Source organism: Zeus faber, assembly GCF_960531495.2.
Source record: "Zeus faber genome assembly, chromosome: 22".
Taxonomy (NCBI): Eukaryota; Metazoa; Chordata; class Actinopteri; order Zeiformes; family Zeidae; genus Zeus; species Zeus faber.
This window is the reverse complement of record NC_137209.1, coordinates 6040920-6064313: the sequence shown is the minus strand read 5'-3', so window position 1 is coordinate 6064313 and position 23394 is coordinate 6040920. Positions and strand designations below refer to the sequence as shown.

The 23394-nt window shown below is 44.3% G+C and overlaps 1 protein-coding gene across 1 annotated transcript in view; it reads right to left on the bottom strand.

Annotated features, from left to right (window-relative positions):
- The window catches only part of chd3 (chromodomain helicase DNA binding protein 3), a 60944-nt gene that overhangs the window by 11861 nt on the left and 25689 nt on the right, over positions 1-23394 (bottom strand). Inside the window, exons 15-37 of the mRNA XM_080023667.1 lie at positions 22532-22732; positions 21768-21905; positions 20975-21096; positions 18539-18712; positions 17975-18116; positions 16207-16338; positions 15917-16034; positions 15647-15771; positions 14635-14866; positions 14246-14433; positions 12851-13028; positions 12215-12301; positions 10301-10386; positions 9695-9828; positions 8923-9067; positions 6936-7095; positions 6633-6793; positions 4441-4651; positions 4141-4275; positions 3899-4030; positions 2777-2885; positions 2008-2140; positions 141-391 (exon numbers count right to left, since the gene is read on the bottom strand). Of these exons, the coding sequence (XP_079879793.1) occupies positions 141-391; positions 2008-2140; positions 2777-2885; positions 3899-4030; positions 4141-4275; positions 4441-4651; positions 6633-6793; positions 6936-7095; positions 8923-9067; positions 9695-9828; positions 10301-10386; positions 12215-12301; positions 12851-13028; positions 14246-14433; positions 14635-14866; positions 15647-15771; positions 15917-16034; positions 16207-16338; positions 17975-18116; positions 18539-18712; positions 20975-21096; positions 21768-21905; positions 22532-22732 (3494 nt within the window). The remainder of the gene's footprint in view (positions 1-140; positions 392-2007; positions 2141-2776; positions 2886-3898; positions 4031-4140; positions 4276-4440; positions 4652-6632; positions 6794-6935; positions 7096-8922; positions 9068-9694; positions 9829-10300; positions 10387-12214; positions 12302-12850; positions 13029-14245; positions 14434-14634; positions 14867-15646; positions 15772-15916; positions 16035-16206; positions 16339-17974; positions 18117-18538; positions 18713-20974; positions 21097-21767; positions 21906-22531; positions 22733-23394) is intronic.

Genomic DNA, 23394 nt, shown 5'->3' with positions numbered 1-23394 from the left:
CTCCGGGGATGGATGGACGCATAGACGGACCCATCTATCTGTGTTTAAACTTTGTACTATCAACTTGGACACACACACACACACACACACACACACACACACACACACACACACACACACACACACACACACACACACACACACACACACACACACACACACACACACACACACACACACACCACAGGAGCTCACCCTTGTGAAGGACGGCGTTGGCCGGCTTGTTCCCGGCCAGCGACTCCTTGCTGAGGTGCTGGTGCGACTCGGCCAGACACTCCATCTCGGCAAAGCGGGCGTTGAGCGCCATGGCCGGGTGGGTGGGGTCCTGGGTCATGTTCAGGTAGGCGGCCCGTCGCAGCTGCTCCTCGATCACCAGCGCCTGCTCCAGCAGCTGCCGGGGGCGGAGGTCAAAAGGGTGTTTTGGGATGGAGATAGCAAGGGCGGAGGATTGGGTTTGGGCGTATTGGTGGGCAAACAGACGCTTCCATGAACTGTGAGGCCGGGAGGTACGGAAGGATTTATTTTCATGAACCTTTTTTGCCACAATATCGATGTCTAAAAAAGACCTTGACTTGCTTTGTTCGGATCGCACTCCGTGTCCCTTTCCCTCTGGGCGTCTCATTATTCATCGCCCCCCTCCCCCTCGCTCCCCAGACTTTTTGTAGCAGTGCAGTTCGTTTCAGTGAAACCTTAACTCCATCACGCAGCCATTATCTCCAATTATTCTGTTTCTGCTGTTTCTTCATAATGTAACAATGTTTTGTTTGGCGTCTCAAGAGCCGTACTAGTATTTGAGGCCAACACAGGCTTCTGATAGTTATTAAATTGTGCGTGCACGTTGGGATGTGCGCGCGTGTGTGTGTGTATGTGTGTTTGTGTAAAGTATGATGGAAAATAGATTATATGTCTAAAGATTTAATGAAATCAACAACGTGCACGAAACAAAGTTTTCCCCTTCTAATGTTTGTAGCTTTGCCCTGTGCAGTTTGTGCCAGTGTTGACGGCAGACTCATAGGCATGACAAATATTTCAGCAATGGACCGAACTCGAGCGCGAGGGAGAGAAATGAGGATGTTGAGGGCAGGATTTGAAACATGTGAGCCGGTCAAAAACAGGATGAGAGCCTTCTCAGAAACACAGCTGTCAGCAATACCGTCCGCCCGGTATCTGGGTCTAGGGCCATGCGTCCGCCCCGCCATGAGGAGAAGTCAGGTGATCGGGAGAAGCGGCTCCCGGTCAAGCGGGATCCGGGTCCAAGAGGACGCAGGTGTCCATTCGGAGAAAACACTCCCCGCTCCACTCCGTTTCTACCTTCTCGTCGGGGTGCACGCTGAGCTAACCAAGCAGCGGGTGACCTAGATGTTACGCAACATCTGGGGTCAACGCCAGGACGTCTTGAATAGAAAACCCCGAATACCCACTGGGACGTCCCACGGTAATGCATTTGCTCATAGATTACAATGTGTTTCAACCCTTAGGGAGCGCGCTAGTCTATCATAACCCGGGCAACGCAAACCAAGAATGTCGCGTCCACATCCAACTTGGAAAAGTTTTCTCCAATGTTGATAATAGTTTAAGACTTTTATCAAAATAACAAGTGTTTCTTTTGCTTCAGACTCTTCGGCCCTCAGGGAGTCCGCTATGTTACCGCTTTTACACTGAAATCTTAGTGATGGTCCAGAGACGAAGCTTCGCCAAGAGGGAACAGGCTCCAACGAAAACAAGACCGGCTGAGCGTTTCAGTGCATCCTCAGTTCGAACAGCTAAGGCCAAACAGCATCGTGTGATACCATGATATTTTAATGGTTGCTGAGATAAGGAATGTGACACATAAATCACGTCTTACAACTTTCAAAATGGGTCTCAGCCATCGTGTGAGATCGCTCGAGCGTATTTGATTAAAATGTAACATCTGTGAACTTCAGATGCGCACGGAAAGACAAGATTCGCCGCAAGGCAGATTGGAGGTTGAGTTGGAGCTGAAATAGCAGCGGTATCCTGTCCTACCTTGAAGCGTCGCGCCAGGAACTTGTTCTTCATCTCCAGGAAGTTGCCCTTATTGGCCTGTGACTTGAAAGGCTCATTCACGATGGCGAATTGAGGGTCGTTCTGGATGTCCTGCCACCGTGCGTAGCCATGACTGCTGATGGTCAAGGACCACAGTACAGTACGGGACATAGTTCCAGGGTTGAGTCGTCTTTGAAAGACACGCATAGCAGTTTTTCTCAAACATTTAACCGTCGAAAATAATCACGAGTCGTGAAGAATAAGATATGGAAGAGTTCTGATGTTAATAGCATTTGATTGTTGGAATAAATAAGGACACGAGAACTACATGAGCTTGTCGATCTGTGGATCCAGAATTGACAAATCAAACCTGGAGTAGATTAGAACATATTTTGACAGAATTAACATAACCCCAAAAATAGTACGAGTGAAATCTGTAATGTTTAAATCGAATAGTTATTTTTGCCATTGCGGTTGACATTTTTGCTCAAATAACCCAAACTCTGCTTTGTGGCAAAACGTGCTGTCCGCATGAATTTCGAATCAATATCATAATTCTAATAATCCACAAAATCATATCTTCTTGAATTGAGCAACGACAGAGTTCATAAATTACCGACAAATGTCCGGCTACAGCGGCTCCCAGACGCTTTAGTTTACCGTTTACAGAGATCTGGCTGAATTGTTGACTTATTACACTGGGCCTCCGCAGCCAACACAAAAATAAACTCAGCGGGGTCATCGCCGGGGCAACCGCTGTCAAGGATACAGCACGATTCCCGCGAGCAGCCAGAAGTCGTGTCTGCGGTGCCAGATCTCATTCATCTTTCCGGAGGAGATGGCAGCGCGCTCCTCGTTCTGCCAGAGAGTGTGGAGCTCTGTGGCGACGTCCAAAAACAATAAAAAAAATTTAAAAAAGCACCAGGTGAGAAGAAAAATGCAGAGCCAGTGTGAGAACAACAACAGCTGTCAAAACATGGCTCCAGGTGGGTCAAAAGCACAAAGAGTTATTTAGGTTAATTAATAAATGAATGAAGGCTGTTGGTTTTATTCTTTTTAATTTTATTTAAATAACAAAAATAAACCATCAAAAATAAAGTCTATGGTAAAAATACATGTGTATTAAGTGTTTATTTTATGTTTATTTTTTATGTTTTTATATTTATGGTAAAAAGTATGTTGAAAAATCTGGTTACAGAAAAATGTTTAACATAACGTTTTTCAACACACTTTTTAAATTTTGACCAAAAATGTCCAGTAGAACAAGACCGAAGTCAACGCTTCAAGAAGAATTTGTGCTCTCAGTTTCTACTTGATTCTAAACTCGTATTTTTATGAAGCCTGAGTTTGGTCATCAGTGAGACATCAAATATATATAATATATATTTTATATATTTATGCAAATTGCACAACTTCCAATTTCTGTCAGAATGTGAAATGAGAAGCGAATACTATACATTTTTATGGTTTATTGTATGTATTTCATTGTTTTTTGATTAGGTCGATCACTAGACTGGGGATTTTATTTTAATTTATTTTAATGATTTATTATTAATCATTACGTTTATTGTATATGCCACATTTTTATTGTTTATTGTTAATTTTTTGGATTATTTTTATTGTTTTTTGATAAGTGTGATCACTGGACTGGGGATTTTTTAATTGTAATATATATTAATTGTTCTTTACTTATCAAAATCAGAATCTTTATTGCCAAGTAAGTTTACACGTACAAGGAATTTGTCTTGGTGTTCGGTGCATCACAAGCAAGAATCATTACGTTTATTGCCAAATTTGTATTCATTTGTGTTCATTTTTGGGATAATTTTTTATCCTTTTTTAAAAGGTTTGGTCACTCCTGGTAACAGGTGGAAGGGGAGTGGTCGTTTACCAGTGAAGCCTCCATCGGCGATGTTGAACATGAAGCGCGGCCGCTCAGCGGGCGGTCTCCCGTTGCCCCTGGCGACATCCTCCTTGGCTTCTCTGGTCTCTTTCCCGACCTCTTTTTCACCTTTGACCTCCTCTGTAGTTGAGAAAGACATAACAACACATCACTTGTTATGGGGCAGAGTTCAAACAGAGAGAGTGAGAGAGAGAGTGAGAGCGAGAGAGCAAGAGAGAGTGGGGGCAAACCTTTCTTAACTTCCGTCCCCTCGGCCGTTTCCTTGGCAGTCGGTGTTTCGGCCAGTGCAGGCGTCTCCTGGTGCTTCTCGCTCGCCTCGCACACTTTTTCTGCCTCGGCGCTGAGCGAGACGCAGCCACCAACCCCTAAAAGAAATAGAAATAAGCACCATTTGTCCCAAGTGCTCAGTCCCCTTTGCTGACCGGATTTTGACTCAAGCTAAGCTAAATATACTAGTTTTATCCATAATTTATGATTAGATTTGTCTAAATCCAAAATAGATGTTTTCTAAAATGTTTACTTCTGGTTACCTGGCTTCTCATCTTTGAGCGGGGGAGTCTGGTCGGCGGACTGCATCGCCTCCTCTTTTCTGTCCTCTTGCGCCTTCTTCTCCTGCACAGTGGCAGGCGAGGTGTCGCTCATCTCTTTTCCCTCCTCTTTCAAGTCTCCGTCCTCCTTGTTTTCGGCTTGCTGGCCCAGGGACACGTCTTGGGTTTTGTCGTACTTTGCGGCGGAGGAGGGCTACAGAATAAAACAAAGAAAAATTTAATAAAAAATAAAAAAAAACATTTGCACAACCACCATAATGTCAGTTTTAAACCTGGGTTCATTTTGGCATTACATAATGAAATTCAAGGTCTTTCTAGTACTTTTTTAAGCACCATTTTTAAATTTTCAAGGACAAATATAATACATTTTCAATATGATGTTTAGAATCCTAGTCTCACTGTCTATTATTTATAGTAGTATATCTAATATAAACATATATTAGTTTACACACACACACACACACACACACACACACACACACACACACACACACACATACACACACACACACACACACACACACACACACACACACACACACACACACACACACACACACACACACACACACACACACACACACACACACAATTAAAACCACTGACAGGTGAAGGTCATGGGCGCCTAAGGCTCATTGATGCACATGGGGAGTGAAGTCTAGCCCGTCTGGTTCGACCTTACAGAAGATCTACTGAAGTACAAACCGCTGAAAAAGTTAATGCTGCTATGATAGAAAGGTGTCAGAACAGACACCTTGTGCATCACATTTTGCTGCGTATGGGGCTGCGTAGCCACGGACCGTGCCCATGTTGACCTCTGGCCTCTTTCAGCAGGATAATGCATCCTGCCACACTGCAAAACATGTTCAGGAATGGTTTGAGGAACATGAGAGTTCAAGGTGTTGACTTGGAATCCAAATTCCCCAGATCTTAATCCGATCGCGCATCCGTGGGATGTGCTGGAACAACAAGCCGATCCAATTGATGTCCCACGTTGCAATTTCCAGGACTTAAAGGATCTGCTGCTAACGTCTTGGTGCCAGATACTACAGGACACCTTCAGAGGTCTTGTGGAGTCCATGCCTCAGAGTGTCAGAGCTGTTTTGGTGGCACAAGGGGGACCTACACAATATTAGGCAGGTGGTTTTAATGTTGTGGCTGATCGGTGTAAGTATACTGTATACAGTATATATTGTGATGACCCCTGCTGTCATCTTGGGTTTGCTGTGTGATTCACCTGTCTCTTTGGTTACTCTGCAGAGTGGGTCGTTCGCGTAACTTGGAACACCTGAGGGCCCTAGTGGGTTCCCAGGTTATATAAGTCCTGGTGACAGCGTAACCACTCTCTCTGCTCCTCCCTACAGGCACCTGTTCTGGTTTAGTTATGTTGCTTTAGTTTTTTTTTCCCACACATTAATACACAACACGCACACACATCTTATACTCATCCACACCTTACACTCCTTACACTAACATCCACACCCCGTGCTTTAATTATTAACCCGTTAAATTCTTTTTAATTGGTTTTTGGTTAAATAAAGCATCTTTTGTTAAACTTCAACCTTGGTTTGGTCCGTCTTTGTTGTGGCCAAAGAGCTGGGTCATAAATATATATAATATATCCTGTATATACAGTATATATTATTATAGTATATTATTATTAATATAATATAATTAATTGTAAGTATAACCATGCTGGATTAAATTAAACATTTCCCTGGAAAATTCCATTACATTTCAATTTTAACAAAAAAAAATCTATACATCACAGGTTGTGCATGATTGCACTTTTTTCAAGGTTCGTTTTGAACACTTCGGCACAAAAGGGGCTATTTTCAAGATATTCCAAGTACTTAAATTTCTGAGGACGAAATTCACACACCTCAAGGACCTGGTACAGTGTTTAATAAAGCAGTGTATCTTTGCTGCCAAGTTTTGGTTGATGGGCCTATTGCCAACATTTTGTCTACTGTTTAAGGGTTATATTGTCAGGTTTATTGTACATTAATGTTTCTGCTTCACTGTTGGATTCAATAAGTTTGGAATTGGTAGAAAATGACAGCATGTCAGTGATTTGTCTACATTCTCCTGAGCTGTTCTCGGCATGTGTTTTTCCTCTAAATGTTCAGTTTCTCCTCGAGCACACAGGCACCTCAGTGAGAATTAAATCGCACCTCATCGGGAGCCCCCCTCTCCATCTCTTTCCCCTCCTCCCTCTCTCTCTTTGCGTCCTGTTCGGCCTCTTGCTCCAGCCGCTCCCCTGCGTTCTCCTTCTCTACCCCCTTCTCTCCCTCTTTTCCGTTCTTCTCCAGCTTCTCCACAGGAGCAGGTGTGGCTACACACGCGCAAACAGACAAAGACACATGCACACACAAAAAGTGGATATGGATCAAATTTAACAATTAATTGGATGCTATACACATAGTGCCCTCTGCTGGATCTGGAACTGTGTCTGTGTGTGTGGAGCTGCTCTGTACCTGGTTTGGAAGTGCAGGGTGTATTGTTACAGCTGGCGTCGGGGGTGGGAGTGGCTGTCTTGATGGCCGGGGAGGAAGCTCTGGAGGACTTGTCCACTCCGACCTCAGGCTTGAGCTCTGGAAGACTCCACCTTCCGTTGATGTGCTCAAACTCCTGAATCTGATCTCAAACAATCACACACACACACACACACACACACACACACAAACACACACACACACACACACACACACACACACACACACACACACACACACACTTGGTTTTTATGTCTTTTCCTGAAAGAATCAAGCTGAAGTTTATTACATTGAACTCTTTGGCAATGTGATGTGTCAGGCAAAAACTCCCATTTCTACGAGACCTCAATATTATGAGGCAGGTGATATCAACATCTTATCATCATTGTGCAATAAGAGTATATCTTAATTTCATGGCAATGAATGAATATATGGATAAACTGCCGTACTCGTTGTTTGCCAAGCAGTATATTATGTATTCACTTCGGCAAAGATTGTAAAAGGCAAGTCCAAGTGTGTTCAGTTTCTTTTTTCCAGCGAGGTTATTTTTTTGAGACTGAGAACAAATATAAGGGCTGATATCACTGCCAGCATTGGGGGTAACACATCAAAAGTAACGTGCTTTAGGTAACCAGAATTAAAACTTTATAATTTTACGCATAACATACTATGCTGGTTTTTGAATTTGAGTCACTGTTATCGTGCAATATTTGTCAACAATAGCGTTATATCGTGACGGTGGAACGAATAGCTCAAAAATGCAAAAAAGAATACTGGAGGTGGCCTCAAAGGCATAATAAAGTAGTAAGCTGTAGATTAGTTAGTTATTATCTTTAAAAAAAATATCCCATTTGATACTTTCTTTAGCTGTCACTCTTTAACCCTAGTGCTATACACCAATCAGCCACGACATTAAAACCACTGACAGGTAAGGTGAATAACATTGATCATCTCATTCCAGTGGCATCTGTCAAGGGGTGGGATATATTAGGCAGCAAGTGAACAGTCTTGGAGTTGATGTGTTGGAAGCAGGAAAAATGGGCAAGCGCAAGGATCTGAGCCACTTTGACCAAATTGTGATGGCTAGACGACTGGGTCAGAGCATCTCCAAAACGGCAGGTCTTGTGGGGTGTTCCCAGTATGCAGTGGTTAGGACCTACCAAAAGTGGTTCAAGGAAGGACAACCGATGAACCAGCGACAGGGTCATGGGCGCCCAAGGATGATTGATGCACGTGGGGAGTCAAGTCTAGCCCGTCTGGCCCGATCAGAAGAGCTACTGTAGCACAAATTGCTGAACTAGTTAATGCCGCTATGATAGAAAGGTGTCAGGACACACAGTGCATCGCAGGCGCCACCTCGCAACGTCCAGGACTTAAAGGATCTGCTGCTGCTTGGTGCCAGATACCACAGGACACCTTCAGAGGTCTTGTGGAGTCCATGCCTCAACGGGTCAGAGCTGTTTTGGTGGCACGAGGGGGGCCTACACGAAATTAGCAGTCATTACTGGGGCTTTAAATGTTGTGGCTGATCGGTGTATAGCTCGATATGCTGTTTCCGTTGTTGGTGGCAGGGTCTGCCTTGCCTGGGAACAATGCACTTCATGAATTCAGTGAATTTGATAAACCAGCCTGGCTAGTTGTGGTCAGTAAACTGGGAACATGGATGAACATTGACAAAAAAGCACCCTCAGATGAAAAAATATCCCCACGAAAAAAAAAAAAAAAAAGGATGAGAAAGAGTCAAACATTCAAAGAGGGAAGATGGGGATAATCCTGTCCTAAAAAAAAACAACAAACAAAGATTGCCGTTTCTACAGGAACACTGGGGCTTCCACCCGAGACGCACAAGCTTATGGATTGTCACTGTAAGTCTTTGTAAGGAGCTATGGGAAGACTAACAGCTCGTGCTTGCTTCAGTATACTTCATTTTTGCCTGGAGCTTGAACAGGCAAACTCCTTTTGGCCTGACCTTCTTCTTGACGAGGGACATGACCCCGATGCGGGTGAGGACTGGCTGGCGACACAGGCCCTCCCTGGGGACGCCGTCCGCAAACGTTTCCGATCCGTCTGCCACCGGTTCACACAGGTGGCGCATGAAGAGTGACACGTACGCTCTGGAACCGAGGGAGGAGGAAGGCGTGGGGTGGAAGAGGGGAGGAAAAAAAAACAAGAGATAGGAGAGATAAAGGTGAAGAGGACTGACGGAGAGGTGGAGAAGATAGAGGCAAGGGTCTCTGGACAATATCTGGACATCTTAAAAATTGGATCCTCCTTCAGCCAGTTCTTGGCTTCTCGAATCTGAGGTACTTCCTGCTCACTTTCTAACCCCCTCCACTTGTCTATTTGTTATAGCTATGAAGAAAATTTACTTATTCTGCCACTCGGCTGCTACTCTCAAATGTGCTTTTTGAAAGCCGTTTTGGATAAAGGCTTTATGACGATTCAGCAATGTATTTTCACTGCTGCAAACTAACAAAAAGGCTGAAACACATGGAGGAGACTTAAAGTAGCTCTTGGATTATTTGAGACACCTCACTATTGCTCCACTGTTACTGGAATCGCTGCTTAGAAACGGTATCTACGATGTTTTGGAAACAGACTGGGTGGAAAGCAAAGACGTGTGTAGCAGGGAGACATGCTTACTGCCAAAAACTTAACGGTAATTCCGCAAAAATGGCCAAATCTACTGATATAACATTTGGATAGATGTGATAGCCTCTGCCGCTGTGTGTCTAACTCACTTGAACTCTTTCTCAGTCTTGCCCCTGAGGTCCCTGACGAGCCACTGGCAGGAGAAGGCGTCCTGGGCCGGCATGCCCCAGCGCATCACCGCATTGAGGAAGGCCTTTCGCTGGCGAGTGTTGAAACCCAACACCTGTTAACGCAGTTGGTGATTACGTAACGGATATTTCAAAATGAGGCTGACAATTAGAGAACTGTTGAAGTGCAACAAAAATGTTATCAGAACACTTCACAAAAAACGGATGTTTTTCCAGTTGTCCTCAATTCATCTTAAATCAGTCAAAATGTTTGATTTATAGGACATAATAATTGTAATAAAGGTTATAGAATTGTAAAACAACTCAGAATGTTGTATCGTCTGAACCTGACAATCTAAATGTCCATTATCATGGCTGTCATGCCTGTATCCCGACCTTGGGGATTGTAAATCATCAGGCACACAATTTAACAACCAAGCTTTACTGCCACATCAGTCCTGAGATTATTAGAAAATTTCCAACCACAAACTGAAATAAAGCCATCGCAAAAATGTCACAACAGATTAATGCTGCAAAATAAATGCCAAAACAACTTAAAGAGCACCAGCTCCAAAGAGGAGTACGGACCTCCAAATTTCCTCCCACTCTGGCCAGTAGCGGAGGCAGGGGCTTATCCTTGTCATTCCTCAGCTGACGACGGGACTGCCTGCGACCTGCAGATGAAGGAGGAGGAAAATAAAAGGGAAGATTGCAGAAAATATAGGTTAGCAGACACAGAGAAACAAAGGTTGTTAAAATGTATAGGGTGGGCCCCTGCTGGATACGGTTCTGGTGGTGTGTTGCTCTGTCAATCGCGGGGCCCGGTTCCAGGCTTGGGGTGTACAGCTCACGCCTACTTGTCGGGGTGGGTCGTGTGTGTGCTTTCGGGGTTGCGGATTCATCTTGTGCATTTGGGGACTGATTTACACATCAGAGTGGTGTTCACAGGCGTTGCTCTCTGGGCGTTGCGCTTTGGGTTTGGAGTGTTTTTGCGCCGCGGGGCTCGTGGTTGGCTGCGGAGCCTTTCTGCTGCTTGGAGGCACTATGATACGTTTCTGACCTCATACTCCAGCACTAATTGTGGAACACTCCCATGCACACGAGTGGACATACACTGTTTCACATGCGCACACACACTTTTAGCATCTGCCTCACATACAACAACACACAATACACAACAACACCCACCCGATTACACCGTTCTCTTTTCTTCTCTTTTATTGCTATGGATGTTACAGGAAGAGGCCATGTACCATAACTGTTTGATTGATGTTGTAGATTTAACTGTGTTTTGTCATCTCTTGTTGTTGTTTGTTTATATGTTTCACTCACGGGAATTACCCAGGTCTTGGAAGAGATATGACGATTAGTTATTCGATTAGTTTCTTAAAACATTGGTGAGGTTGTACTCTGAAGAGGCTTGTTGGTGGAGTTTTGCTCTTGAACTTCGACAGGTCATTCAAAGGATGGAGTTATTGTAAGTGTTTTTAGGATGATTATGAAAGATTGGCACTGCAGATTGGGGATTGGAACTCCACTTGCAGATGCAATGGCATACAAATACTCTCTGTGGTATGCCCCGCCTGCTGACAGCACTGTTTGAGGGAAAAAAAGGGAAAAAGGTTGTGGGGCGTGCAACATGTGCTGCATCTCTAACTTATCCAGTTTAGTAGTTCCTGTACTATATAGTCAAAACATATATAGACAAGATAGAACCAGTTTTCATATTTTTCTCACTTATCTTTCTCGGCCGAGGTGTCTCTTTTGCGTAGTGTGCGAACGCAGTGGCTCGGCTGTCTCTCTTCTTAGTGAGTATATCTTCTATAGCGGTAGCTTTTAACACGTATGATCGATCCCAGTTGTACTTGCACAAGCGCTGTGTTTTAAACAATATGCTGCTATTACTGCTGTTTTCTGGTACTTTATTTATTTATCTGTGTTATTTTAACCACCACGGGAGAAGCCTTGCGGAATTTCATTGTACCTGAGTATAATGACAAAGATCATTCGTTCATTCATTCATTCATTCATTCATTCATTCAGTCATTCATTCATGCATGCATTCATTCATCAGTTTATGATCTACTGTCTAGAGACCTTTCAATCTACTTTCTAGAGAACTATTATTGGAGTGTCTGCTTTTGACCCCATCGAGTAGAAGATGGAAAAAGACTTGCATTCTGCAACAGCCTGGAATGTTTCACTGCATTCGCCGAATCCAAATTGTAATTCAATGCAGGCGAGTGTGTGTGTTTTGTTAAAGCAGACATCTTTTGGCTGCTCGGTGACAGGGAAGTGGAGCTGAGCAATGCGGCCAAAACATCATATTATGATATTTCTTCTTATTTTTCACAGTAGAACAGTGTGTGTCCATATTTAGATTTTCAAACACAAACCAAGCTTTAATGGGATCGTTTGTTTTAATCAGTCCATCCTCATTCCATGTTAACTTGACCAACCCTCCGGGTGACACTGTCCAATGACACTGATTACTTTCCTTACCTTCTGGCCGCTCGTCAAAGTCCTCATCCTCCTCCTCGGAACCCACTGAATACTCGGACTGGTTATCTGAAATATCAGCATGCCACTCTGAAACAGCACATGGTGGGGTGGTCCGTCAATAGGCTAGGCCCATTCACTTCCACTGTGTAAGCAATGACTCAAAGAGACACCACACTACTGTGCATCCATTCTTAAAAAACCCTTTAAGGTGTACACAACCTTGTCTTTAAATCCTGATAATGCCAAATGTTTCAAGAGTAATCTTCCAATTTACAAATCTTCAAATGAGCAAATGTATTATTGCTAGAACATTACGTCGCATAATTTACATACTGTGTTTGGAAGATATGCAAAGAACTTATTTTGGTATATTACTAATTTCAGTAGGAGTAATAAAAACACAACAAAGAAACAACAAAACTAGGATCCGCGACACTAAGGTGTCGATGGGACACTGAACAGATTCTGCCTGCTTTCAACTTTTCAGACCGACAGACGTTCACCCAGACGACCACGATTCGGGTTTAAAGGACCATAACGCTGTCAAATTGAGTTTTGGAAACAAAAAAAAAAAAAAAAAAAAAAGTGGAAAAAAGGTTAAGTGTGGTCCTTTGAAAGACAAAACCCAACCGCTACCTTGGTCTTCCTGCGCCGCGTCGTTGTAGTTGACGGGCTTGCGGTTCCTCTTCCCCTTGCCCAGCTTGCTGGCCAGGTCCTCCTGCTGCTGCTCGTAGTGGTGCCGTAGAAGCTTCTCCCAGTAGTCGGGGTCCACGGTCTCCTCCTGCTTGATGATCTCCCGTTCGATCTCCTCAATCTGCGGGGATTTGAAAAAATAGAGGCGCTCAGGTGTGTTGGTATTCTGAACACATCGCGGCAGCCCCAAGGGTGACCCGGACTTGGGAGCCATTTGATTTGATAAAGGGCACTTCAGCGGGAATCGTGCTCCCCGCAGGCGGATAAAAGCAAAATAAGCTCTCGACTTGTGTATCTAGGCCATCGTCTTTTTTTCTGCCCCTGTTTTTTTTTTTGAGCCTTTTTTCGAGGCGAGCTCCTCATCAAAACCACAGACGGTCTTTTTTCCGTCTTGGATGACAAATGACTCGCCTCCAGAGACAGACCTTGGGTTGTGTTTATAGTTTGGAAGAGGGATCTCGGGGCTTTGGGAGTGAATTATCTCCCCCTTATTTTGCTCCGTTTCTCTGTCTCTCTGTCTCCACTTGTCTCTGTCTTCTCACAAGTACTGCTAATTGTTTGTGTTCTGTAAGCGAAAACCCATCCTGACAGACAACATTTGCTTTATTTCTTTTATGTATCATTTGGAGTTTGGCGTCTGGGCTCTACTTCTCATGACTCCCTTGCAAGATTTGTGCAAACATAGCCATATTTAGGGAGCGTTGAAAAGTGAGAGCGATGAGCGGAATTCTCCCTTTGGTTAGAAGGGTGGAGCCCGACAGGTGGATGTAGGGGAGGTGGAGATTCTTTCCTGTTTTCCATCTCAAAGGAACTGTCTTCCTCCTCCACATCCACAGCTCCCTGCATTACAAAATGAAGTTCAAGGACTTTCAAGTACTTTTTAAGCAATTTCTTAATTTTCAAGAACTTAAAAGAAAATATAATACAATTTTAATTGACTATTATTTATATTAGTATCTTAGTATCTATTAGTATCTATTATGTACCGCATATCTATTATCAATCTCTTTGTCATCTACAATTATAAGTGTATTTCAATCATAGTGGATTACATTTCCATTTCCCTAATCGATGTCGTAAAAGCGATTCTGGAAAATGTTAAGTACAGTATGTTATGATTTAAATAACAAAACCTGGGGGAGTATCATAGGTTTTCAATGATCATGTTGTTTTTAAGGACTTTTAAAGCACTTCAGCAATAAAGCGGGCTATTTTCAAGGTATTCTAATACTTACACTTCAGAGGACGACATTTAAGCATTTCAAGCACCTTGAGTGCCTGGTAAGAATCCTGCCACCCTCTCACCCCACCCTCCAACACCAACCCTCCACCCCTCACCTTGTCCTCCTCCCGCACCATGTACTGGGCCACTTTGAAGGAGCTCAGGTACTCATTCATGTTCTGCACGTCTGAGTCGTCCGTGGCGTCCTGGCTGCGGTCCAGCAGCCTCTCGATGGCGGTGCTGTCGTAGTGGATCACGCTGCCCTCCTCCTCCCCTTTGTCACCCCCCGCTGGACACTTCATACCTGCGTAAAGGAAACGTTATCATCGGGTCGTTCTCGGGGAAAAAGTTCTACGTGTTTTCTGGTCGAGTCATTCATCTATGGTCCTTGTTCCTTGTATGTGTGTTTGCGTCCTTGGCCAACGTCGGCTGATTTCGATCTTTTTTTCTTTTACGTGTATATACTTTTGTTTCAAGTCATGTTAGGCTGAAGGACTGCGGTCACCCTCTCCCTGGTCCTTGAACAGCTCCTCGGTTCCGAACTTGAGGATGTCGTCTAGCTCCTGCTTGCTCATGGAGCCTGCCTTGGAGCCCAGGCCCGGCCGCACCACCAGGTGGGTCAGCATCATCTTCCTCTTGGCCACCTGCGTGATGCGCTCCTCCACACTGGCGCGCGTCACAAAGCGGTAGATCATCACCTTGTTGGCCTGCCCGATACGGTGGGCCCGGCTGAACGCCTGTGGCAGGATTTCATGGCGCGAGAGAGGAATGAAAAAGGAGAGCAAACGTTGGAGCAACGTAAAAACACAAGAGATTTAGATTTTTGTAGTCACTCCAGTGTTTGTCGATGTATAATATAATTTCTATCTACCTATGTATCTATCTTATCTATCTGCAGGGCCGGATATACATCTATAGGATATCAGGATATTACCATAATTACCCTTATAGTTGCACAGCAGATATTAAACATCCATCAATCTATCTACAGTATCTATCTATCTATCTATCTATCTATCTATCTATCTATCTATCTATCTATCTATCTATCTATCTATCTATCTATCTGTCTGTCTGTCTGTCTGTCTGTCTGTCTGTCTGTCTGTCTATCTATCTATCCATCTATCTATCTATCTATATAATCGATCAAACTGTATTAAGGTTAATAATTTCCCTTATCTTTCCAGATGGTTTAATGAACATAAAATAAGAGTTTACGCACAGATCCTATTACGTTTATTGGTGGTGATGTATTTTGAAACATCAACAAAATATAAATATCTGTGAATATGATGGTATTGTAACAGATCTCATCTTTCTAAAAGTTAACCTTGACGTGTGGATTTTCTCTACATCACATACTTTAACATATCCATTAATATCCCATAACATTACTCATTGCCAACAAATGGGAATTCAACAATTGTGTGATTTTAAAATCTTTATTAGAAGTGGTATTCTGGGCCTAAAGAGGTGTAATTCCAAACCATTACACTCATAACACTCAATACAATCACCTGTATGTCATTGTGAGGATTCCAGTCTGAGTCGAAAATGACGACGGTATCTGCTGTCGCCAGGTTGATCCCCAGACCCCCCGCTCGGGTGGAAAGCAGGAAGCAGAACTGACACGCCCCCGGGGCTGATGGGAAATAGAACGGAAGGGGTGAGATAAGCCTTGATTAACAACTCAGTAACAAATAAGAAATGCAGGTCTAGTGGCCCACTGAGGGGTCATTAAAAAGCACAACATGAATTTTAAAAGGACCGAACGTTTTCCATCTCACCGTTGAAGCGGTCGATGGCTTCCTGCCGCAGCGCTCCCGTGACGCCACCATCTATTCTCTCGTATTTATAACCCTCATGGTCCAGGAAGTCCTCCAGCAAGTCCAGCATCTTAGTCATCTAGAGAAACACAAAAGGAAGAAATACCAGGAAAGAGAGATAATCAGAAGTGGGAATCCAATTTGATGATTTCTGCTTTCACCTATGAATTTCTGTGTGTGTGTGTGTGTGTGTGTGTGTGTGTGTGTGTGTGTGTGTGTGTGTGTGTGTGCGTGTGCGCGTGTGTGTGTACCTGTGAGAAGACCAGAACTCTGTGTCCCTGCTCCTTCAGCTTCCTCAGCATCTTCTGCATCAGCGTCAGTTTCCCAGAGGCCTTTGTGAGACCCATGCCCTCGTAAGCTCCACTGGGTGTTTTGGGGGCTTCCTGAAAGGTTTATAGAATGACGAATGAAAAACGCAGGCCAGTGGCTTCACTTTTCGTTGCCAAAAAAGGTTTTTAACTCCCATCCATAAACACGTTAGAGGGCTCCATGACAATGTAGTGATCCCGATGCTGCAAACCACAAAACACATGTCGCTTTAAAAAAACAAGCACTCAAAGTGCACGCTAAAAATCTCCAAAAGGTGTCACTATCCTGCCATGTTACTGTAATTCAATGTTACGTCTTCACAATAGTGTAGAAATAGGAGAAAAAAACAATAAGTGGACAGTTAAAATAATTTGTTATTATTTTGTTATAATTTTGAAACCATATCTATGATGACAGAGAGTCACATTAATACTTTGTTTATCTGACCCAAAATGTGGGATGCCAGGGGGAATATGAGAATTAATATGACCCTTTATTTAAATAGAACAAAAAACAAATATTGATTAAAAAAAAGAATACATAAACATGAATGAGACCACATTCCTACATACACTACATGGTCAAAAGTATGTGGACACCCAAATGCCACAGCCATATGTGCTTTTGAACATTACATTTAAAAACAATGGCCATTCCTATGGAGCTGGTCCTCCCTTTGCTGCTGCAACAGACTCCACTCTCCTAGGAAGGCTTTCCACTTCATTTTGGAACATGGCTGTGGGGATTTGCTCCCATTCAGACACAAGAGCATCAGTGAGGTCAGGCACCGATGTTGGCCGATGGGGCCTGGACCGCAGTCGGCGGTCCAGTTCATCCCAAAGGAGTTCAGTGGGGTTCAGGTCTGGGCTCTGTGCAGGCCAGTCCAGTTCTTCCGCCACAGTCAGTAAACAATTTCCTTCTGGACCTCACTTTGTGCACAGGAGCACTGTCATGCCGGAAAACAGACTGTTCCAAACTGCCCACTCCCCAAACTGATGTCACAAAGCTGGAAGCGCACTATTCTCTAAAATGTCATTGTATGCTGTAGCATTACGATCTCCCTTCACTGGAATTAAGAGGCCTAGCCGAAGCCAAGAAAAACAGTCCCGGACCATCATTTCTCAACCACCAAGCACTTCAGTTGGCGCTATGGATTCAGGCAGGTAGCGTTCTCCTGGCATCCGCTGATCCATGACTCATCCATCATACGCCAGATGGTAAAGCGTGATTCAAAGTGAGACCCCATCACCAGTGATTACTGGACAGCTCTGAGCAAAGAGGGGGAGGCCCTCCGCCCCCCCTCTCTCTCTCCCTGTTCCAGTTTCAGAACACGCTAAATTGCACTTACACCGTTTAAATTCTCAGATTTTTCCTGACGGATTAAAAAAACAAAAAGATTAAAACGTCTGTCATCAATGTCAATCACGATTGATTGAGTCGATCGTCAATGAAGGAGTTGATCGCTGATAGACAATTTAATTGTAAATCGGCCCAGCCTAGTGCTGACATTGCTTCCAGAGGCCCATTCTATTGCAAAAGTGTGTGTCATGGCTGTATGCTGGGTTTTATCCACCTGTTAGTAATGGGTGTGGCTGAAATAACCGCATACTTTTGGCTATGTGTAGAGTAGAGTATATCGGCTTTGATGGAGGCCCTGGAGCAAAGTAAAGTTGTGAGTTGGTTTTGTGGAGTTTGTTTGGGCGTTCCTACCATGGAGGCGACGGGGAAGAGGTAGGGGTGGTTGCAGCACTTCTTCAGGTCCATCATGATGTTCAGCAGAGACACCTGGTTGCCTCCTCCCTTGGAGTTCAGCGCCTCAAAGTTCTTGGTCAGAATCAATTTGTAGTATTTCCTGTTTGGAACAAGAGGGGAATATGGCAAGTTCAGTACGCACGTGCACGCATAAATTCACCATTTGTAATCTATTTTAACTGTAGACGATTTTAACGGAGAACGTTATTTTTGCGCGAGATGTTTATTTTCTGACTTAGTCCTCATTCATTACGCAAACAATATATACTGTGTCGGTTTGGTTTTCCTCAAAACCAAAGATAACACAAAGATGAGTTTCCTTCCTGTCTCTGCTCCGCTCCTTCTATCGTTCCACCCGTCTTTTAAAATGCTGCCCAGCCTGCAAAGCGGGCTTTCATCAATGTCACATTGTTCGTGAACGTTCTCCAGAGGAATCAGCTTTCTGGGAGCAGTGGTGCTGGCTGTAAGTTGACATGACCAAATAACCTGTTCACAGTTAAATCCCGGCAGGCGCCATCTTACTTCTGCATGGGGCTGAGCTCAACCCGCACTATGAGCTCCGTCTTGGACGGCATGTTCTTGAACACGTCAGCCTTGAGCCTCCTCAGCATGTGCGGCCCCAGCAGGTCGTGGAGCTTCTTGATCTGGTCCTCTTTGGAGATGTCGGCAAATTCCTCCAGGAAGCCCTCCAGGTTACTGATGGTGGGAGGACACACGGGGAGGGTGAACGGAGGTCAACGGAAAAGAGGGAAAAAAGAGAGCGAGAGCGACAGAAGTGACACAGAGACAGAAAAGGATACATTTTCAGCATATGGTTTTCATTATCAGGATTCATTCTGGCATTGCAAAATGAAATTCAAGGCCTTTCAAGTACTTTTTAAGCAATCATAATAATTGTAGTCTCATTGTCTGTCATTGATATAAGTATATCTGTTATATATACAGTATATATATATATACATATATATATATTATTCATCCCATTTTTATCTTCTATTATAAGTGCCTATTTTCAACCATGCTGGATTAAATTTATATTTCCCTGGCATCATATATATTGTAAAAGCGATTCTGGAAATTTTACCATTTTAATAACAAAACCAGGGTTTTTTTTTCAATTTGCACTTTTTTTTTTTCAAGGGCTTTTCAAGCACTTCAGCACAAAATCTGTTATATTCAAGGTATTCCAGGACTTAAATTTCTGGGGACGAAATGCAAGCACTTCAAGCACCTCAAAGACCTTGTAAGAACCCTGTATTATTATACAGTGTATATATATATATATATATATATATATATATATGTGTGTGTGTGTGTGCAGATGAGGGGGCGTGGTTATTAGCGCTCATTAGCGCTGGCAGGTCGGACCCGGCTGGGAGAGCTCTCTTATGTGTTATTTTGTCTTGCAGTGGGGGGAGCGTGATGCAGGTCGCTGAAACGGCTGCAGACCAGACCGCAACGGCGATCAAGGACAAACCTGGACACTGATTATTCCTTAAATCTTATGTTACCGCTTTGGCCATCGAGCCTTTTTGTTTAAGATTAATAATAGAACCCTCGCCATGTCAGTGCCCCGCTGCCAGAAAGACTCCATCTCCCTCCCTAAAACCCTGGTTAGAGGAGCCCACAAGTGGCGCCCGAACAGGGGACCTGGGGCGGGACATGCAGCATGTGGGCGCAGTGCTCGAGTCCCTGAGGCGGGCAGAGCTCCACGTCAGCCCTAAGAAGTAAGCCAGTGGAAGCCAGTGCCGCGTACACCTAACTTTTCTCTCCCTTTCTGCTTGCAAGCAGAGGGCTGGGGGCGGTGTTGTCCCAGCAGGTGGAGGGGGCTGACCGGCCAGTGCTGCCCATCAGCAGTTAGCTCTCTGAGCGAGAATCCAGGTACAGCATTGTGGAGAAGAAATGCCTGGCCATCAACTGGGCAGTCGGCGCCCTGTGGTACTACCTCTTGGGGCGCCCTTTCCCCCTCTGTTCGACCACGCCCCGCTGCAGTGCCAGTTGGTACCTGGTAGGTGGTTGGTACCTGCCCGTTGGTACCTGGCTCTTCAGTCCTTTAAGTTCATGGTGGAGGCAGACTTCCTTTCCCGCTCCGGGGGCTGGCTGGGTGAGCTTTCTTATGTGTTGTTTTGTCTCGTCTTGCTGTTGTTATTGCTGTTGTTGTTGTGTCTGTGGCTGCTGTTGCTGTTGTTGCTGCTGTTGTTGTTTTCTGTTGTTGCTGCTGCTGCCTTTGTTGTTGCTGTTGTTTCAGGGGCATTCTTTTGAAATGACCAGCTGACAATTATGTTGTTTCTTTTTTATTGTATTTCTTTGTAAAGTGCATTGTGTTGCCCTGGTATGAAATGCGCTTTATAAATAAAGTGTGACTTGACTTGACTTGTAGTGGGGGGACGCGTGGTGCAGGTCGCTGAAACGGCTGCAGACCGGACCGCGACTGAGGAGAAACCCGGAAATTCCTTTTGTTTTATGTTCTTGTTTGGCCAGCGAGCCTTTTTGCTCGTGATCAATAATAAACAAAAGGCTCGCCATGCCGGTGCCCCAGCTGCCAGAAAGACTCTCCCTCCCTAAACCAGGTTCAGGTTCAGGGAGAGAGGGTGTGGTGGATGGGGTGGCTTGAGCAGCCACACCTGATGCTTGTAGGTTGGGCTAACAAGCATCAGGTTTATAAACCCATCCACACACTCATTCAGGATAGGAGCCCTGTGTCATGACATGTTCCATCTGCTCCTGGTTAATTCCACCTAGCCTCATCGCTACAATAAACTGGTGTTATCAACCCCCCGTCGTCTGTGTCTCTGTGCCGGAGGTCCCTGAACACGCCACTTGGGTGGCGTGTGGTGGCGTAACTGCCACAGAGGGATATAGATCAAAGAAGTTTGGGCGAAAGAAGAGGAAAGGATGGAAAGAGAAGAGATACAGTAGGCGTTCATAAAGAAAGAGAAATAGAGAGAGAGTAGTTACTTGAAACGGTTGGGGGTGAGGAAGTTGAGCAGGTGGAACAGCTCCTCCAGGTTGTTCTGCAGGGGCGTTCCAGTCAGCAGCAGCTTGTGGTTGATTTTGTAGTCATTCAGCCGCCTGAAGAACTGGAGGAGATGGGAAAGAAAAGGAAATGTCATCCACCCCTTCAGCCATTTTATTTATTTTTTTCCTATGAATCACATCAGCGCTACAAAACAAAACCCACGACTCAATGAGGTTGAAAATTGTTTAAAAAGTTAAACAAATGTTCATCGCTGGTGCTGTAATCAGCTTTCTTGATGCTCCAAATAGTCCGGACTACAGTCAGGTCATATGTTGTATTTGAAGACATTGCCGTTGTTCCCAGAAAGAACATAAACTTGTATTACAAAATGAAATTCAAAGACTTTCAAGTACTTTCTTAACATTAACTGAACAAATATAATCAAGTTTCAATGTGATCCTTAATCTCTAGTCTCTGTCTATTATTCATATTAGTATATACAGCATATTATTCATATCATTGTCATCTATTATAAGTGTTGCAGCCATGCTGGATTAAATTTACATTTTTCCTGGCATCACCTAGACGTAAAACCAATTTTGGAAAATTTCTATCGCCTTACGATTCAAATAACAACACCAGGGGGAACATCACAGGTTTTCAATGACCGTGTTTTTTTTCCCCAGCACTTGACAAAATAATGCTATTTTCAAGATATTGAAGCACTTCAAGCACCTCAAGGACCCGGTAAGAACCCTGTCGCACCATGCTTTGTAATGTTTTCCTCGGTACCTTGGACTGGTTGTTTTTCAGGCGGTGGGCCTCGTCCACCACCAGACACGCCCAGTCGATGGACTTCAAGGAGGTCTGGTCGATGGTGACCAGCTCGTAGGAGGTCAGCAACACATGGAACTTAATGGGAACGTCTCTCTGTGTGGACAGGGAGAAAGAACAAAAGGAAGAAGGGAATAGAGGAGCGGGGGGAAGGAGAGTGAGTATAGATTATTAATGTGGGTTCAAGTACTTTGATAGTGTTTCGATAGGATTTTTGGAAATGTCGCACATATGCAGGGTCTGAGATTGTACGAAAGTACCTTAAATATCCAGGTTGTACTCTATCAGTGTTTTTCACCCACGGGTGGGTTGCAGCAGATTTTAATTGGGTTGCCAAATCAAATTGAAGAATTTCTTCCACAGCCTATGTATAATTCTACTTGTCTCCACAGCAAATATTTGAGGCAAATGAGGGAAATGAACAAATGTGACGAAATATTAATGGATGCATGAATTTGCTCTGCTCACGGTTTAGAGATAAAGCCTGTAGTAAATTAAGGGCTTCATTTGTTTTTGTTGGGTTTTCTTTGGGTCACTTATATTTTAATTATTTCTTAATTTATTTACTGTTTTTGTGTTCTTTTTTTAGGTTAGGTGATTACCATTAGGTTTAGCACATATTGTCATATTTTATTGTGTACAGTCAACTATTAGTTTTCATTGTATACTGTATTTCCAGGTGTTCTAATCTATCTATCTATCTATGTATCTCCGACCCTCACCCTCATCTTGAAGGCCTTCTTCCCTCCCCTGACGGGGTTGTCATCGAAGGAGAACTCGTTCTCTCGGATGATGGCTCGGCTGTCCTTGTCGCCCGTGTAGGTCACCACGTAGAAGTCGGGCGCCCACATCTCAAACTCCCGCTCCCAGTTGATGATGGTGGAGAGCGGGGCGCTGACCAGGAATGGACCCTTGGTGTGGCCCTGGGGGAAGGTGGGGGGACGATTGGATGAAGGCGGAGAATGTGCATGGACCTTAGCGCAAATGTTCTACGGCGACATCTTTGACCTCCATCAGACCAAAGCACACTTCTTTCATTTTATTTGTTGGACTTTTCCTACCTAAGTGCAAAAAGTAGATTTAAGTGTGTTATATGAAAGTATCCTTCTTCTCCCTTGGGCTGCTCCCGTTAGGGGTCGCCACAGTGGATCATCTATCTCCAATACCTTCTGTTCTGCGCATCTTCCTCCCTTACACCAACCACCTGCATGTCCTCCCTCACCACATCCATAAACCTTCTCTTTGGCCTTCCTCTTTTCCTCTTGCCTGGCAGCTCCATCCTCAGCATCCGTCTCCCAATGTAACTCTCATCTCTCCTCCACACGTGTCCAAACCATCTCAATCTGACCTCTCTTACTTTTCCCTCAAACTGTCCAACCTGCGCTGTCCCTCTAATGTACTCATTCTTAATCCTGTCCATCCTTGTCACTCCCAATGAAAATCTCAACGTCCTCAACTCTGCCACCTCCAGTTCAGCCGCCTGCCTTTTTGTCAGTGCCACCACCTCTAAACCGTACAACATAGCTGGTCTCACTACCGTCCTGTAGACCTTCCCCTTCACTCTTGCTGGAACCCTTCTGTCACA